Source organism: Barbus barbus, assembly GCF_936440315.1.
Source record: "Barbus barbus genome assembly, chromosome: 46".
Taxonomy (NCBI): domain Eukaryota; kingdom Metazoa; phylum Chordata; class Actinopteri; order Cypriniformes; family Cyprinidae; genus Barbus; species Barbus barbus.
In genome coordinates this window covers 21,475,516-21,492,527 of record NC_136724.1, presented here as the reverse complement: position 1 = coordinate 21,492,527, position 17,012 = coordinate 21,475,516, and the positions used below count along the sequence as shown (strand labels likewise).

General features: G+C 35.7%; 3 protein-coding genes across 4 annotated transcripts; 2 read left to right on the top strand and 1 right to left on the bottom strand.

Moving 5' to 3' along the window:
- The first annotated feature begins 381 nt into the window (after positions 1-381).
- LOC306865305 (uncharacterized protein) lies at positions 382-3,361 on the top strand. Its single transcript, XM_079409853.1, has 3 exons — positions 382-582; positions 1,027-1,768; positions 2,790-3,361. The coding sequence occupies exons 1-3, from the start codon at positions 518-520 to the stop codon at positions 2,835-2,837; spliced, it is 855 nt and encodes a 284-aa protein (XP_079265979.1). The 5' UTR covers positions 382-517; the 3' UTR covers positions 2,838-3,361.
- On the bottom strand, positions 3,075-8,413 carry pus3 (pseudouridylate synthase 3). Of its 2 annotated transcripts, none has more exons than XM_079409852.1 (7): positions 8,311-8,413; positions 7,508-7,946; positions 6,295-6,566; positions 5,890-6,073; positions 4,475-4,584; positions 4,125-4,303; positions 3,075-3,987 (listed from the first exon to the last, which is right to left on the bottom strand). In XM_079409852.1, the coding sequence occupies exons 2-7, from the start codon at positions 7,925-7,927 to the stop codon at positions 3,731-3,733; spliced, it is 1,422 nt and encodes a 473-aa protein (XP_079265978.1). In that variant the 5' UTR covers positions 7,928-7,946; positions 8,311-8,413; the 3' UTR covers positions 3,075-3,730. The 2 variants fall into 2 exon arrangements, with proteins under 2 accessions (XP_079265978.1, XP_079265977.1); XM_079409851.1 differs by having other exon boundaries at positions 3,519-3,987; positions 7,508-7,929; positions 8,311-8,395.
- A 669-nt stretch (positions 8,414-9,082) lies between these two features.
- Positions 9,083-16,545, top strand: naglu (N-acetylglucosaminidase, alpha). Its single transcript, XM_079409220.1, has 7 exons — positions 9,083-9,594; positions 10,895-11,042; positions 11,161-11,307; positions 11,956-12,041; positions 12,243-12,499; positions 12,759-13,486; positions 15,138-16,545. The coding sequence occupies exons 1-7, from the start codon at positions 9,182-9,184 to the stop codon at positions 15,615-15,617; spliced, it is 2,259 nt and encodes a 752-aa protein (XP_079265346.1). The 5' UTR covers positions 9,083-9,181; the 3' UTR covers positions 15,618-16,545.
- Positions 16,546-17,012: the final 467 nt, after the last annotated feature.

Below are 17,012 nucleotides of genomic sequence, written 5' to 3'. Positions count from 1 at the left end.
AAACTAACATTATTCAGTCATTTTTATATGGGTGAATCTGTCAAGAAGTGCCAAAAAAACATAAAAATCAACATATACAGCAAGAAAAAGTACTAATTTACTAATATCTGTTATTTGGACCCCTTATAAGGACTTATATGGAGAATGTTTGGCAGCACGCCATTGCCTTCCTTTTCTATATTAATTACTGATAATTATTATTAATGTATTTTATATGTATTTTTGCAATGTATTTTTGGCTATTGCTACAAATATACCCCAGCGACTTAAGACTGCTTTTGTGGTCCAGGGTCATATTGCAATAAGATAAAAACAAAAGAAAAGTTAGAGGGACACATATGTCATGTCATACTAACGCTAGGTGGCAGTAATGCGCTGTTTGCGCACCGCGCCGCTAAACCAAAGACAGAAGTAGTTGTTGTTGTTAGCATAGACATATATATATATATATATATTTATATATATAAATCTATATATTTATGATTATCAGGATCAGTGTTTTGACTTGACATTTAACATGTCGTGTGCAGCTGTGAATTGTACAAATCGTCATTCATCAGGATCTAGTACAAGTTTTCATCGGTCGGTTGGTTATTGAATTTATTTAGTCTTAATTAATCGTCCAGCCACGTTATTAAAACTGTATTTATGTATTTATCGCCATCGCGTGCAGTTCATGTGCATATATTAAGAATTCATAGTCTTTTAATGAATAATAGAAGATAACGTTTTGTGTGTTGATAATTTTTTCAATATAATATGTTTCAATACTTTTTAAATTCAGTGATTTTAACACTTATAAAAACTGTTTGGATGTTAAAATAATAATTCGACCAAAATGAATCCCATGCATATGATTTTGTCTTTTTTCTGTTGGATACAAAAAGTGAAATATGACTGATTTTGATATGTTTTATGTTTTTTACTATATGTTTGAACTTTTATGTGACCTGCTTCTACTGAACCAAGGCTATATATGAACTTGACTCTTTCTATAATCCATTTATCCATTCATTTCCCTCACAGTTTCCCATTAGGTGATAAAGATCGGCTGCAGCGGTGGCTGGTGAACATCAGACGTGACCATTTCAAGCCATCTCCTTCTTCTCGCATATGTTCCCACCACTTTGAAAACAGCTGCTTCTTCACAAACAATAAAGGGCAAGTGTGCCTTGCTAAAACGGCTGTCCCTACAATATTTTTCATCCCTGGCCCCTTTCAGAAGCAGCTACGGCACACCCAAGTAAGGCAGAGGAACGTGGAAAGTCATGAATTTCATACATACTGTCTCAAAGGGGATGACAGGAGACAGTATGTGGAGGAGGAAGTTGTTTTGGAGGATTTTGTGAAAGAGGAAGATGTTTTGGAGGATTTTGTGAAAGAGGAAGATGTTTTGGAGGATTTTGTGAAAGAGGAAGATCCAGACATGACTGAAACTTTTGGGACCCCAGTGATTTACCCCACTGAGATATGTGTCATTGCAGTTAGACATGATCACTGCTACCGTTCTTGGTCTTGTAGTTCCATGGAGGACAGCAACTCAACGACAGACATGCAGGAGACCGAATCACCAGAGATGTTGAAGCACAATTTGAACTTAGTCCTGAGAAAGATTAAGGCTTGCAGAAAAAAGATGAAACTGAAGAATGCTACGATTAGGAGGTTAAAAAGAAAATTGATTTCACTGTCTTCCATCATTTCGGAGCTGAAAGCGAAAGATCTCAAAGAGACAAAAAAAAACACACGTTACCCTCGGGCAAAACAAGTTGTAAGTATAAATAGTTGTAAATAATTTAAATGATCAAGGATTTGGACTAGCATCAGTTAATTTCATTGTTACAAATCAGAACATTTTTCAAAAATAATTCAACATATTCTGTGTCTAAACGTGGGATTAGTAAAGCAACAACATGGATTTAATATCTGTAAGTCAACACCCTATAAACATGGCAAAGCAAGTTACTAATTATATACAGTATGTATCATTTTTTTTACACCGTTTAATATTTCATGCAAAACTGAATATTCTGTCATCATATCGTTCATTTCTTTCTTCGGTGGAACACACACACAAAATATATTTTGATTAATATCTATTAACAAAGAATAATGTCAAGCTTCAAAAAGGTCACAAAATTACCATAATAAAAGTCCTCATTACACATGCACTACATTCCAGTATTATTTTAGTATCATCGAGAATATTATCATAATTTTTTTTTTTTCATATTTTGGATTGTTTTTATTTTAATTTTAGCTAGTTTAAGTAATTTTTTTATGTCTACATAGTTTAGTAAATAAAGTTAATCTAAATAAAAATATTACAGAAATATTGAAATAAACTATATTTTGAAAAAAATGTATCTGTTCGTATCATCGAGAATATTATTATTATTGTATTTTTTTTTCATATTTTGGATTGTTTTTATTTTCATTTTAGCTAGTTTAAGTAATTTTATTTTTTTATGTCTACATAGTTTAGTAAATAAAGTTAATCTAAATAAAAATATTACAGAAATATTGAAATAAACTATATTTTGAAAACATTTTATCTGTTCATTTTTGTTTATTTCAAGTAATAGAATGTGTTTTAGTTAACTATAATAACCCTGCTATATTCTAAGTCTTATAGCTTTTGAGAGAGGAACAAAACAAAGCATTTTTACTTTTGGCTGTGAACTATTCCTTTAATTTGCAAGCTGAAAATGCTTTATCAGAGGAAATATAAGTATTTATATACATTTAAATATTATCTTGGAAAATTAATGTCACCCTTCATGTCTCCACAGCTGAAAGCATCTAAAGTTCTAAACGATGGGAAGAGCCAAGGGCTGTAAAATAATTACTCCTGGTAAGAGCCGTGGACTCAAGACCACTGTATGCCTTGGATGAGGAGGAGGTTTTGTTCTGCCAGCATTCTTCCTGTCATTTCTACTGGCCTGTAACAGACACACTGGGAAATGAACTTGTACTCTGTAATAAGTAGATTTGGTCAGGAGGATGTAGAGATCTCAGACGCAGAGATATTAGAAGAATACATAAAGAATAGTACTTTGTTTCCCTTTTTTGGTTTTGGAAATGCAAGAAACCCTGAAAGAACCAGCATAGATGTCAGACTGTTTCGCATTTTCTCAGGGATGTTGAATTGTTACATGATTCATTTGTACATTGTGGGCTGCCTACGTTCTACTGGTACTTTTTTAAATATTTGACATCTTGGTTCCTCTCATCTCAGATGGTTAAAAAAGGTCTTTCTTAACTGATCACTACAGAACAAATTTTAGCATTGAAACAAACTGCCAGTTGCAGATATGCTGAACATTTCAATAAAGCTTTTTCAGTAAGTTGGATATCAGACATGAACGATTTTCAAGGTTAATTTCAAAATATGTAAAATATTTAAGATTAATTTAAATGATCCTGGCAAAGATTTCAATCTGGTATCAGTTCATTGCGTTAAACTGATTTTGTTGACAATATGATATTACAATTTACAAAGCAGGACATTTGAACGTATTCTGGGTCCAGATGTGGCAATAATGCAACCACATGGATTTAATATCTGTAGGTCAGTAATATAATCTACAATATAAAAGACACACAAAACAGAAAATTAGCAATTGTGCTGCTAAGAGAACCGAATTAAAAAAAAAATGGTTCTGCCTTCATATTATTTTGCACACATTAAAGGTCAAAGCAGAAAACATAACAGGGGTTCATAACAGTATGTTTACAGGTTTTGTAATGAGCAATCATGGTTTTGCTCCTGGATTTGGTTTTTTGTTGTCAGATGGGAATGTTTTGATCTTTTCCCCCTGAAAACGGTCGTCTCCTCCCCGTACTCTCCTTCTTCTTGCTCCAGTCTTCCTCTCTTCACGAAGTGCTGGATCCTGGACTCCAAACTCTCACAGCGCGGCCGGTCCAGAAGAGGCTGGTACTTCCTCTGCCTGGAGCCCTCCATGAGCCAGCACTGAAGCGATGTCATCTCTAAGAAAACAAACAAAAACTGTTTTACAATGGTTTTTACATGCTACGTTTTAGATAAACATCAGGCAGTAGGTCTGTAGTTCATTCCGGACATATAAGTAAATCGTTTTTGAGTCAGTTTCAGTATGGACGCACACCTGTGGTTGTTTTCTGAAGGCCTTGGATCATGCCGAGCAGAACTTGGGTTTTCACTGCGTTCTGAACCCAGTGCTGGTGCAGAGAGTTCAGGACGTGGTTCTCCTCCTCCGTTTCATTCCTCCAATTCACACCCTCGAAGTGGCAGTCATACAACACCAAAGGGTAATCCACCGCCATACTATAAAACACAGACAGCTATAATCATGTCACTACTTCAGTCATGAAAATGAGAGTTCCTATAGATTTGAAATTTTAGTACTGTGAAAGATCAAGTTCTTGCTGGTCTAAGCAATATGCAACATCACATGGAATCCAGAAATAGCTATGGAAATACTGAAATACAACTCACCTGTATTGAGGTTTCCTTGGGTTTTTCTCCACATCCAGCAGCAGATCAATGATTTCTGGAGCTTCGAGTTTCTGTCCAATAAGCAGCAGCAAAGCCATCATGCAGCGAACCTGGAAAAGCCAAGTTATTGGTTATGTTCAGAATAGAATACTAGCTACTACTGCTAAACAATGCACTGTGTGCCATTTTTTTAAAATGGATTTATAAATATAAAACTTTTTTGACCCAATGCTCTCCACTGTAAACAACAATATTTGAAAATGTATTTTAATCTATGGCTATGTCTACTTTCTGTTAAAAAATAACAATTAGAATTAAAATAACTGAATTTCTTAAATATGTTTTAATATTTGATTCATTTACTTGACTTTCCCAGGCAGTGTTGTTATGGTTAACTAAAACCATGAGAAAACGTTTTTCTTAAATGTTAACTGAAATTAAATTAAATATTTTTTATAAATTCTAGTTGTGAAGGAAGCATCTCATTTTTATTTAGTTTTACTTAATGTACTACAATAAAGCTGAAATAAAAACTAATAAACTATACAGACACTAAAAAACAAAACCAATAACACAGTAAGGTTGCATTTATTATCATTAGTTAACACGAACCAACCATAGAAAATACTTTTGAGTATTTATTCATTTTAGTTCATATTAGTTTCAACATTTAGTAATACATTAAAATTCAGAATTGTATGTTAACATTAGTTAATGCACTGTAAATTAACATGAACAATTTAATTTTTACTAACATTAACAGAGATTAATAAATGCTGTAAAAATCTATCGCTCAATATTAGTTCATGTTAGCTAATGCATTATCTAATGTTAACAAATTAATCCTTATTGTAATGTGTTACCACAAAACCTAAAAAGAATGACAAGAAAACAAATGACTAAAACATTAACTAAAATGAAAATGTATGTGCGTATGGTTTGTATGTCACATGGCCTATTTTAACGATGTCCTTACTATCTTTCTGAACGTGTCAGTTGCATTGCTGTCTATGCAGGGTCAGAAAGCTTTTGGATTTTATTAAAAATTATCTTAATTTGTGTTCTGAAGATGAAAGAAGGTCTTACAGGTTTGGAACGACATGAGGGTGAGTTATTATTATTTTTGGGTGAACTATCCCTTTAATTACTGTTTACAGTTTAAATATTTAAACACTGTTTCCAGGTCTAGAACCCAAGACTGTGGATATTTCTGGTTCTTCAAGGATAACAAAAAATTTAAATAAGAAATATCTTGATTTTTAGATGTTTTAGCTCATTTTAAAGCTTGTTTTGTCGAATTCATTCATTAAAGTATTGAAAAGTATTCTAAAAGTCCTTGCAAGTATTCTGAGACCGCCTGGTTGAGAACCACAGCTTTTGCTCTGAAGGACTCCAGTTTGAGATGAGCTCCTCACCTGGTGATAGAGGAAAGCAAGACCTTTGACCTGGAAGACATAGAGTTGGTGTGGGTCATTAGGGCAGGTGGGGTTAAGTTGGGTTGGCTGGATGGTGGCAGACAAGATGGTCCTTTGAAACTGCAAGACTCCATTACCTACATCCATCTTACAGATGTTCCTGAAGTCATGTGTTCCCTCATACCTGCGTCACCAGAGGAACATAATTATCCACTCAACCTTAAGCACCATAAAACAATGTGAATAAATTAACTGCAGCTAGAACAACCCAGAATAAAGACAAGGAAGATTTTGTTTTTCAGAAGCGATTTTATCTTTTATAATGAAATGTTCAAATACGTTTTGATTGACTGTACATAATATTCTTTAAACAGACAGTGTGTGTTAATGATGTGATCTACTGACCGTTTAGCAGCCTCTGCCATGAGATCCACATCCAAATCTCCACGAGGGAAGTAGTATCTGTATGTTCTGGACTTGCAGTCGAAGCGTGCGCTGAAGCCGGTTTCTACAGGAGCCCACTGCAGGATCTTAATGTCCTGTGGCAGGACTCTATTTAATATCTTGACGTAGGGTAATTCTTCTGCAGACGCCTTGCCTTTGACCTCCACTCCAGCTGGGACAGACACACCTAAACCTCCTCCATACTGAGTTGAGCGAAGATCAATGGATATGACCTGGACAAGAGAGTAAATATCAGGAATCCATAACTTTAAGAAATATAAAAATAATTGTGTGACTATTCATATTAAATGTAATGGCATTAATTATAATAATAATAATTATTAGAGGTAATAGCAGTAGTGAAATATTCACAATACTTCACAATATTATTATTGTGTCAAAATTAAATAAATAAAAAATTTTATAGTAAAAAAAGTTATCAGACACTGACAGAAATATAGATTGGATGAATATAACCTGAAGCAAAAAGTGAATATCAGGAATCATTGACTTTACAAAATATTAAAATAAATATTATTCACATCACAAAACGGTTTTTAGTCAAATTTATTTTCATAAATAAAATATTATTGTTAATAAATAATCATTAGATAATAAATTATAAAAAGTATAACATGAATTGTGAATATTTTAATAATATTATTATTATTACTACAACTAAACTATTAACAATTCATGCTATGCATTTAGTTATTATAATCTAATGATTATTTATAATGTCAAAATGTAATAATTTAATCAGTTATCAGACAATTTACAGAAATATAAATTAGTTGGACATAACATGGAGAAAAATGTGAATACAGGAATCCATGACTTTACAAAATATGAAAACAAATGTATGATTATTTAGATAATAAAAAGCATAAACGTATTGGCATAAATAATTATTATTAATTACTAAATGTTATTTTTATTGTTGTTACTAAAATATACATAATTCAATTTTAGTTGTTAATTTAACCATTAATATTGTCTCAAAATTAAGTAGTTAGAAATCTGATTCTAAATATTAGTTAACAGACCCCAAAAATTATTTATACTGTATCAGCTGTATAAATAAAGATTATTGATTAATTGGTGGTAACCCTGGAAAATATGAAAACATGATCAATAATATAAAACAAAATTCATTACATGCAGATTGCAGTACCTGGGAGAAAGCACTGACTCCTTTATCGGTGCGGCCGCAGCGATGATAGTTGGAGGTCTGTCTGTCCTGGATCAGTTTAGTCTTCAGCAGGGCCTCAAAAAGCCTGGCTTCAACAGTGTTGTCTGTGTTTTCCTGGACAGCGAAGCCCTGATATTGCCAGCCGAGATACGCCAGCCGCAGTGCCACATGCCTGCGAGGATGGACAGAGAAGTCAAAGGGCCTCTCTGCTCCTCGTTTCTTCTGTTTGGGTCTGTTCTCCTCACCTTCCTGGTGTTTTAAGCTCTCTGTCTGGAGACTGCCTGATGTTTCAGTCCTCTCCTCTCTCCCAGCTCCATCTCTCTCTCCTTTCAGCTGAGCTTTCAGTCTCTCCACCTCCTCTTCCAAAGCCTTCACACGAGCCAGCAGAACTTCTTCTGACATGGCTACAACAAACACAGATCTGTGAAACAAATAACAGAGAGGTCCATATAACAGCTTCGTATTATCACCTATACATGTGTGCATGTACTGTATATCAATGCAGTTTTTGTTCATGTTAACAATAAACAAATATTTAAGCAATAATTCACAGTGAGCTTCACATATCTTCAGTGAATAATTAATTATTTATTAAGGGACATGTATGTAGTTCTCAAACAGATGCTCCTGTAGAGTGTGGAGGTGTTTATTGTCGTGACGTATTGTCAAGTATGGTGACCCATACTCGATTGGGCAAATCTCAATTGTGCAAATCTCCACGTGTTTGCTTCCTATCAACATTCTTATGAAAAACCACAAACATATTTCCATTTAACTATACTCACATCCTTCCCGAAGCGTCATTAAAATAGCGAAATTATAAATTCTGAACAGTAACTTTTAAACGGAGCACGATGCATTGGCTTCCGTAAAGCCACCCGTCAAAATAAAAGTCCTTGCATATTAACACTGACTTGTAGCACTGATTTATTCCATTGAATGTGATGTTTTTTTTTATTGCTGTATCTTCCTCAGTAAAATAGAATAAAATGCATAAATGGTAATGCGTAAAATTAAATAAAAGTATTGTCATTTTCCGTTTATTGAATAACAATTAATAATAATTGATCATTAAGATTTGATTTTATATATATATATATATATATATATATATATATAATGTATTATATTTTGCCAGTCAGAGTTTGGTTCCCGTCTTTATCTACCTAACCTACCTGGTTTTTCCTTGTCACCGTCGCCTTTCTTACTATTTTCTATAAAGATGTTTGATTTATTGTAATAATAAAAGTGCATTATACAATCCACTTGAACTGGAAAGTGAAATTATAATAGTACTTGATGCCAGCCTTTGATGACAGTTTCTTTCACTTTCTGGTAAACAATAATGTTTAATATTTATGCTACAAAACAGCCCAATAAAAACTGTAGAAGTTGTTTATGTCGTTATAGGGATTACACATCGAATAGAATAGGATCATGTGATGAATACAAACGAGTTTCCCCCTTTTCTTTTAATCTTGAGTTCTTATTGGCTAAGGCTCCTCAGAGGCCCTTCACACAGTCTTATGATTGGTTGCCTGCTTTTCATTTGACACACATTGCTTCCTGCTCACGCGAAGGAAATCAATAGTAGAAAAGTTTACATTTGAAATCTACATCTGCAGCACCGATGCCGCTGACGTCACAGAAGTCAAAATGATACAATGTATCCGCGGCGCGCTGCTCGCGCTTTTGTTTGTTACATTGTTGCAGTCGGTCTGCAGCGACTTTCCGACTCTCGCGCATCTGAGAGCGAAAGCCAGCGACAAAAGCCAGTCAAGAGCTGTGGTGGATCTGCTCCGGAGACTGCTGGGAAACAGAGCTCGGGATTTCATCGTGTCAGTCAACAGGACTCTGTCTAATGACACTTTAGACGTGTGTGAGCTGCGATCCGCGAAGAACAACAAGATCCTGGCGGTGGGCAGCACGGGGGTCGCGGTGGCCACCGGTATATACAACTATCTCAAATACTTCTGCAACTGTCACGTGTCCTGGTCTGGAGATCAGTTAAATATCCCCCGACCTCTGCCTCCTCTCACCGGCGTCCTGCGCATCAACACCCCGCACAGGTCAATTTAATTCAACAAAACACCTTTTATTCATTAATATTGTTTGACATTTTCAATAAATCACAAGTAAAACTTACAGATTTAGAAAGCTTCATATAAATATTTAAAATGTTTTTTTTATTATTCTTTAGTTGGATGTTCATCTAATATTTCTTAAATGTTGCAACTGGTTTCAAAAAGTTTAAAGAACATTCTGAAGTACATTTTAATTGTTTTTGCAAAATGATAAAATGGAATGTTCCCTTCATGTTTGCATAAAAAAAAACTGAATGTTTAAATGTTAATGTTTAACAAATGTGTTCATAACTTAATGGGAACAATAGCCAAACATTCTGATAAAATATATTTTTGTCAGCAGGGATTATTGTGACTCTCCAGTTTTATAATAAATTAATACCTTTTTGAAGTTAAAGAAGCTCTGGAGAATGTTTCAAACCAAAAAGTTCCTATAATGTAGTCTTAGCATTTATATATTTATAATTTTTTGTCACATTTATTATATGCATTCCTTTATTTTTTATAGATTTTGCACATTTCTTACTCCTAGGGGCTGAAACTCATTTTGTGTTAAATGTTATCATTTAAAATATTTTAGACAATGTTTTCATTTTATTTGAGGAATAACCAGGTATCGAAAAATCCATATTTTATATACAGTTTATTCCCTAAAATAATTACAAAAGGGCTGACATTTAATGTCTGTTGTAGCACAGAAATCAAACTCATTTCTCCGTGTGCTTAAGCTGGACTATTTAATGTATTTTGTTCAGTTTTGAGCAACTATAATCATCATTTTAACCTGACTAATGCACACTTTAATAGCCGTCTAGATAAGCTTGCCTGTGTCTTTTCCTTGTTCATGTGGTAATGTGTATGTTTCTGCAGGTAACTCGTCATTCTGTGAGCAGTTGTTTTTGTTTCTTTTACTGTACATGTTCTTGTGTACCTCCAATCATGTCAGTGTGATTTGTAAGACAATATAAAAAGGCAGCATTGTTGATACTTCTCACTGCTGTTGTTCATGTGGATGTTTTGTAGTAGCCGGACTTTTCTTTGTTGTCCGGTTGCGTGTTTGTCTTGTTAGTTCTGCAAGAGCTGGCCTGTACTATGTCACTCTCAGGGATGCCGGTGGACAATGAATTCCACACATGACGTTATGAATGAGGTCATGTTCATTACAGCTCCAATAACAGATAATAGTGTTAATTGCCAGATACATCACAAGTTGGAGATGTGGCGGTTAATGTGTGGAGGACCTACTGCAGCAAATTAATTTCATTTAGTGTTTGTGTAACTGTAGGTTCAGGTACTATCAGAACGTGTGTACCCAGAGTTACTCCTCCGTGTGGTGGGATTGGCCCAGATGGCAAAGGGAGATTGATTGGATGGCACTGAATGGCATAAATCTTCCTCTGGCGTTCACTGGACAGGAGGTGCTATGGCAGGAGGTGAGAGGATTTCTTAAAAAAATGGCTGATCACTTGTGAACTTTCTGTCTTATAAATGAATATTTTCAAGTGTATGTGGTGCTTTATGTTTGTCTGTTTTCTCCCTGATGTACCGTAGGTTTATCTGTCTCTCGGTCTGAACCAGGCCGAGCTGGATCGCTTCTTCACAGGCCCAGCTTTCCTAGCGTGGAACCGCATGGGAAATCTGTTTCAGTGGGGAGGACCACTTCCTCAGTCTTGGCATGTCAAACAGCTCTACCTGCAGGTACTAAACAGTCTTTTGATCAAATAAAATTCCTGAATTTTTTTTTTTTTCTAAGTGGTCAGACTTGGGATTTATTTCCACTTTTTTATTACATATTTTTTTATTATTTTATTTTTAGGAACAATCTTGAACATACATCACATAAATTTGTTTTAACATGTATAACAAACAATATACAAAAGTAATATATAAAGAAAATATTAAATTGTTGTTAATATAACAATAGAAATGGGGTATATCTAAAAATGGGTCATAACTGGACTATTATTAAAACTTCCTAGCCCAAAGTGATCATAGAGGATTTTCACCTGGCAGGTGATAAAACCGGCAAACAAAAATATTCCATAGCTCTTCTTTAAGGGAGAGACATGAGTCTTTAGACCGGAATCTAAAATATCTGAGCCACATCTAGAGGACATCACAGAGACTTGGGCATAGTAAATGCACAATCGTAATTTTTTGTATGATTCAAGGTGCTAAAAACTGCTCATAACCAATGAACAACTGCATAGTAACATATTCCAACTACCCACAATACCCCAGCATTATAAAAAGCAGAAATGCTATTACCAGAAAACATTAAAATCTCATGCATTAAAATTTTCTTATTAAAAATTATGTAAAAAATTGTGCCATTTGTTTCTCCAGTTTAAAATCCTGGACCGCATGAGATCTTTTGGGATGATACCTGTATTGCCTGCTTTTTCAGGAATCGTACCTGAAGGTATTACCAGGTAATATTCCTCAAATATGTCTTTCTTACATTTAACATAGCTGTAGATTTTTTCATGGCTTTTAAATTTCCTTATTATTTAACGTATTTAAATGGCCAGTTCAAAACAAATTTGCAAAAAACACATAAATTCTATTTCTGTCTCTTTAGCAGATATTTGAGAGTGAAGACAGGAATAATCACATTTAGCAATGCCTTTTAGGTTGTTCCCCCAAGCAAATGTGACCAAGCTGAACCCCTGGAGCCATTTTAACTGCACCTACTCCTGCGCTTATGTGCTTGACCCCCGTGACCCGCTCTTCCAGCGAATAGGAGCGCTCTTTTTGACCCAGGTCATTAAGGAGTTCGGAACAGACCATATTTACAACACAGACACCTTTAATGAAATGGCCCCAGCCTCTTCGGACCCCGCTTACCTGGCATCTATCAGCCGTGCCGTTTTCAATACTATGACTTCAGGTAGCTATGCCATTGTTGCCCTTTTTGGTTGGTGCTGGAAATAACTCATGTGATATTGTCCTAGATTTTGAACATACCTAGATGTTGAAGTTGCTCATGTTTCTTTGTGATTGCATTTGCTCTTCAACTGACCCGCTTATTTTCTGGGGCACAGTTGGGGTTCCCAACCCCATGATGGGATGAGGCATGGTGCCCTCACAACTGCTCACACAGATGCGTTGTGGTCTCTCATTCTCTCCTTTTACTCTCTCTCTGGCAGTGGACCCTCAAGCAATTTGGCTGATGCAAGGCTGGTTATTTATCAGTGACCCTTCGTTCTGGAAACCAGACCAGGTCAAGGCCCTGTTACACGGAGTCCCCCTGGGGCGCATGATTGTCCTGGATCTCTTTGCTGAATCCATGCCTGTCTACTCTTCCACAAACTCCTTCTATGGCCAGCCGTTTATCTGGTGCATGCTGCACAACTTTGGAGGGAACAGTGGTCTGTTTGGAATGGTGGAGAGCATAAATTCCGGCCCTTTCGATGCCATCCGCTTTCCGAATTCAACCCTAGTGGGATTGGGTTTGACCCCCGAAGGCATCGAACAGAATCCAGTCATTTACGAACTTATGAGCGAACTGGCCTGGCGCAAAGAACCCGTCAACCTTTCCAAGTGGGTGTCGCTGTACGCATTGCGGCGCTATGGTAGTATGGATGCGAATCTGACGGCAGCCTGGCAGCTCTTGTTTCATAGTGTGTACAACTGCACTCTTCCGCAATACAAGAACCACAACCGGAGTCCGTTGGTACATCGGCCGTCCCTGCACATGCAAACGGACATTTGGTATGAACCAGCTGACTTCTACAAAGCGTGGAAGCTTCTGTTCGAAGCCGCTCCAGGGTTAGCGACTCTGGAAACTTTCCGGTATGATCTTGTGGATGTGACACGTCAAGCGCTTCAGCTTCTTACAACTGAGTTCTACAAGGAAATACGGAATGCTTTCCAGGTAAACCCAACCTTAACAGTTATGTTTAATGTCATGTTACTGTCAATGTTACTAGTGAACCAGTACTAGTATTTTTTTTTTTTAACAATTTTATGCTTTTGGCTGATGGTTTTATCCAAAGCACTTGCATTGTATTCAGGGTAGGGGTGGGCGATAAGACCAAAATATTATATCACAATATGAGTAGACTAATTTAATTGCACGGTAACGAACGATACATATCACAATATAGTAGGGCTGTGCAAATAATCGAATGCGATTCATCTGCGATTATGAACGCAATATTGTGTAGCTTGTCAGAGAACTACGGCTCTGTGTATTAAATGCCACATCATCTGAAAGCACGTGAAGGATATTAACTACTAATCACAGAACTGGCTTTACTGATTAGATGCACATGATCATCACATTCGATTATTCGCACAGCCCTACGATATAGTTATTTTTGCTTCAAATAGGTCTTTATGATATGAAATTTCATAGTTCTTGTCACTCACCAGTGTCAAAATCACAAAAAATTATACTAGCCTAAATAAAAAAAATTAAAAAACTGAAGACAAGTAAACAGTCCGCAATTAAATAAGAATAAGAAACTAATTACAAACAATAAAATCTACAGTAGAACAAATAAGTAATAAATGCTACATTGTATAAAATGTATAAAAACACTGCATATTTTTCACTGTGTAAATTAAATATATTAAAGTTACAAAAGTGATTTAGTCAAGAGGAGTGAGAGATTTTCTTTCTTTTGTTGTTTGATTAACATGAATGACAGACAGCAGGAATATTAGACTGCTGTCACTTTAAGAGCTGCCCGTATCCAATATACTTTTACACATGTGTTTTCTTTATGTTTCTGTTTGCTTTTGCATAAGACCTAGATTACTGTGTTTACAAAGATAGCCTACTTGCAAATACAACCCTCACGGAATTGGTCTAGATTCAATCGAACCCTGGATGTGTGTTCATCCTGTGTCACAAACATGCACAGTGTGCATGATAGAAAACTATAGCATTTTAGCAATATATTGGTAATTTTATTATTAATTTGGTTCTATTGATCGACGCTTGTGTCTATGTGCGTCACATAAAGACTCTTTTAATTGCAGCTTTAAATGCACGATTACACTACATACTCACAGTTGTTTGTATCCAAGTTCAAGTAGTTTTCATATTCATACGAATCACACCACAGTCCCATTGCACCCAAACTCAGACCAGTTCCTATACAGTTAGTCTTGGATTTGGTACAGCGGTACACAGTATTACCAAATTTTCAGGCGAACTGTGCTCTGTTTCGAACTAAATTGCTGGTGTGAAAGCCCCCGCATTAGCAACATTTTTGCCAAATTTTATGGGCAAATAAATGTCCATTGTCTATTGTCTATAGTGTAGCGATGTATAAGAAGAATACAAAGTCACTTTCACACCAGACAGCTTTTAGTTGGTTAACACACCATATTCACAGGACCAACTTGAACCCATTGCAAAATATGCTTGGGGAATTATTTTGCTAAATTCCCTAATTCATTGATTCGTATTGAAATGATTGGATTTCGCCCATTAAAATTTCTCAAACAACGGTAAATGTGACTGCACCTTTATTGTTTACAGCTTTGAAATGTTCTTTTATTTGTATGATTCTCAGGCTCAAAAGCTTCCCGACCTCCTAACCGCTGGTGGCGTGCTCGTCTACGATCTCTTACCTGAACTGGACCGCCTCCTTTCCAGCAACGAACACTTCCTTTTGGGAGTCTGGCTTGAGCAGGCTCAGTCTCAGGGTGTGGATGAGCACGAGGCACAGCTGTATGATATCAACGCACGAAATCAGATCACCCTTTGGGGACCAGATGGGGAAATCTTGGACTACGCCAGCAAGGAGTGGGGTGGTCTAGTGGAAGACTATTATTTACAGCGCTGGGGCTTGTTTGTTAATACACTAGTGGAGTGTCTGGACAGAGGAAGACCCTTCAAACAAGACGTCTTCAACCAGGCCGTGTTCCAGGTTGAGAAAGGGTTCGTCTACAACCAGAGGAAATATCCCTCCAAACCACTAGGGGACACACATGAGATTGCACGACGGATCTTCCTCAAATACTACCCATATGCCCTGAAAAGGCTAAAATGAAGGGAACTTGTTTGATCCATCTACCATAAATAGTTTAATACGGTGGCCGGCAATGGTCAAAAAACAGCTTGCATTTTATTTATCTTCTCACTTTTCTTTTAAAATAATGGGCGAACTATCACAAGAGACTACTTGTAGAAACTTCTAAGTGGTTTATATATCAGATACTGAGGTTTACTGCATTACAAATGTGTTTTTGCTAAAAGCAAAGTGTTTGAAGCCTGAAACTAATTATGTGCAAGTAAATAAATGCAAGTATGGGATCTAGCAAGCTCAATAAATGTAAGGACACTTTACATTCTCAGTAAAGGGGTGCGATAGCAGGCATTAGCAATTTCAGGAAAACACATGTGGAAAATCTTGCTGAGAAAATGTGTTAATTCTATCGCCCCCTTGAGTATTGTTATTAATGGTCTTGCAAAAGTTTGCCAAGTTCTTTTTTTTCAGGTTTCTGCTGATGTTCCAGGTTTTTATGTATGTCAGATATACTGTATATACTTAATCTATTTTTCCACCCCTAAATTGTGTGAAACGGGTTAAACATGTCTATAGATGCAGCACGAAGACATTGTTGTAACTTTGCTGTTTTGTAATATTACAAGAAACTGGGTCATTGCACCAGTCTAGACCTGCCAGACAATACACTGCTGCAGAAGTTGTAGAACATTGTTTTTTGTGTTTTTGCATTCACAAACTTTGAAATGATCCTGTGAATCATTGAAAGTTTATTATGGTACTAAGATTGAGTAGTTAGTGTTTTTAGAGCTTATGGACATTGTTTAGTCAGATTTTCAGTCTACAGTTTCTTGTTAGTTATTTTAGTTAACTAGCACAGACAAGATGAGAGTCACTAAGACCTTGTAAAACAGAAGTTGCTGAAATTGAAAAGTTATTTTTGTATTTTTGTCAAATAAAAGCTGTACTTTTCATTCTTGTTTAGTATTCAGTCAAAGGCCTTCCTATTATATATTTACAGTATTTATGGAGCCTTCATCAAGATTTGAAAAATGAATTGCATAAATAACTCATTCTGTTTCCTGCCCTGTTAAGGAGAAATTATGTGATGTTTAATAATTATCCTCATTAGAACTTAATCTGAAAAGTGGGTTTATTTCAGGAATAACATTTTTATGCTGATAAAAGCATGAATTTCATTATATCAGGTACAGAAAAACTTACTATACAATATTATGCAGTTATGTAGTCTTCTGTTTTTTTTTAATTGTAGACACAAAACATGAGGCACAAATGTAAAATGTGTAAAAAAAATTGCTTTTCATATCAAAGATACTCAATTATTGAATAATATAAATAATTTACAATGATAAGATGAGAAATGTTCGTGTTTGGCGACATAAAATGAGTTCACAGGGATGGAGGAATTGAAAGCTGCTA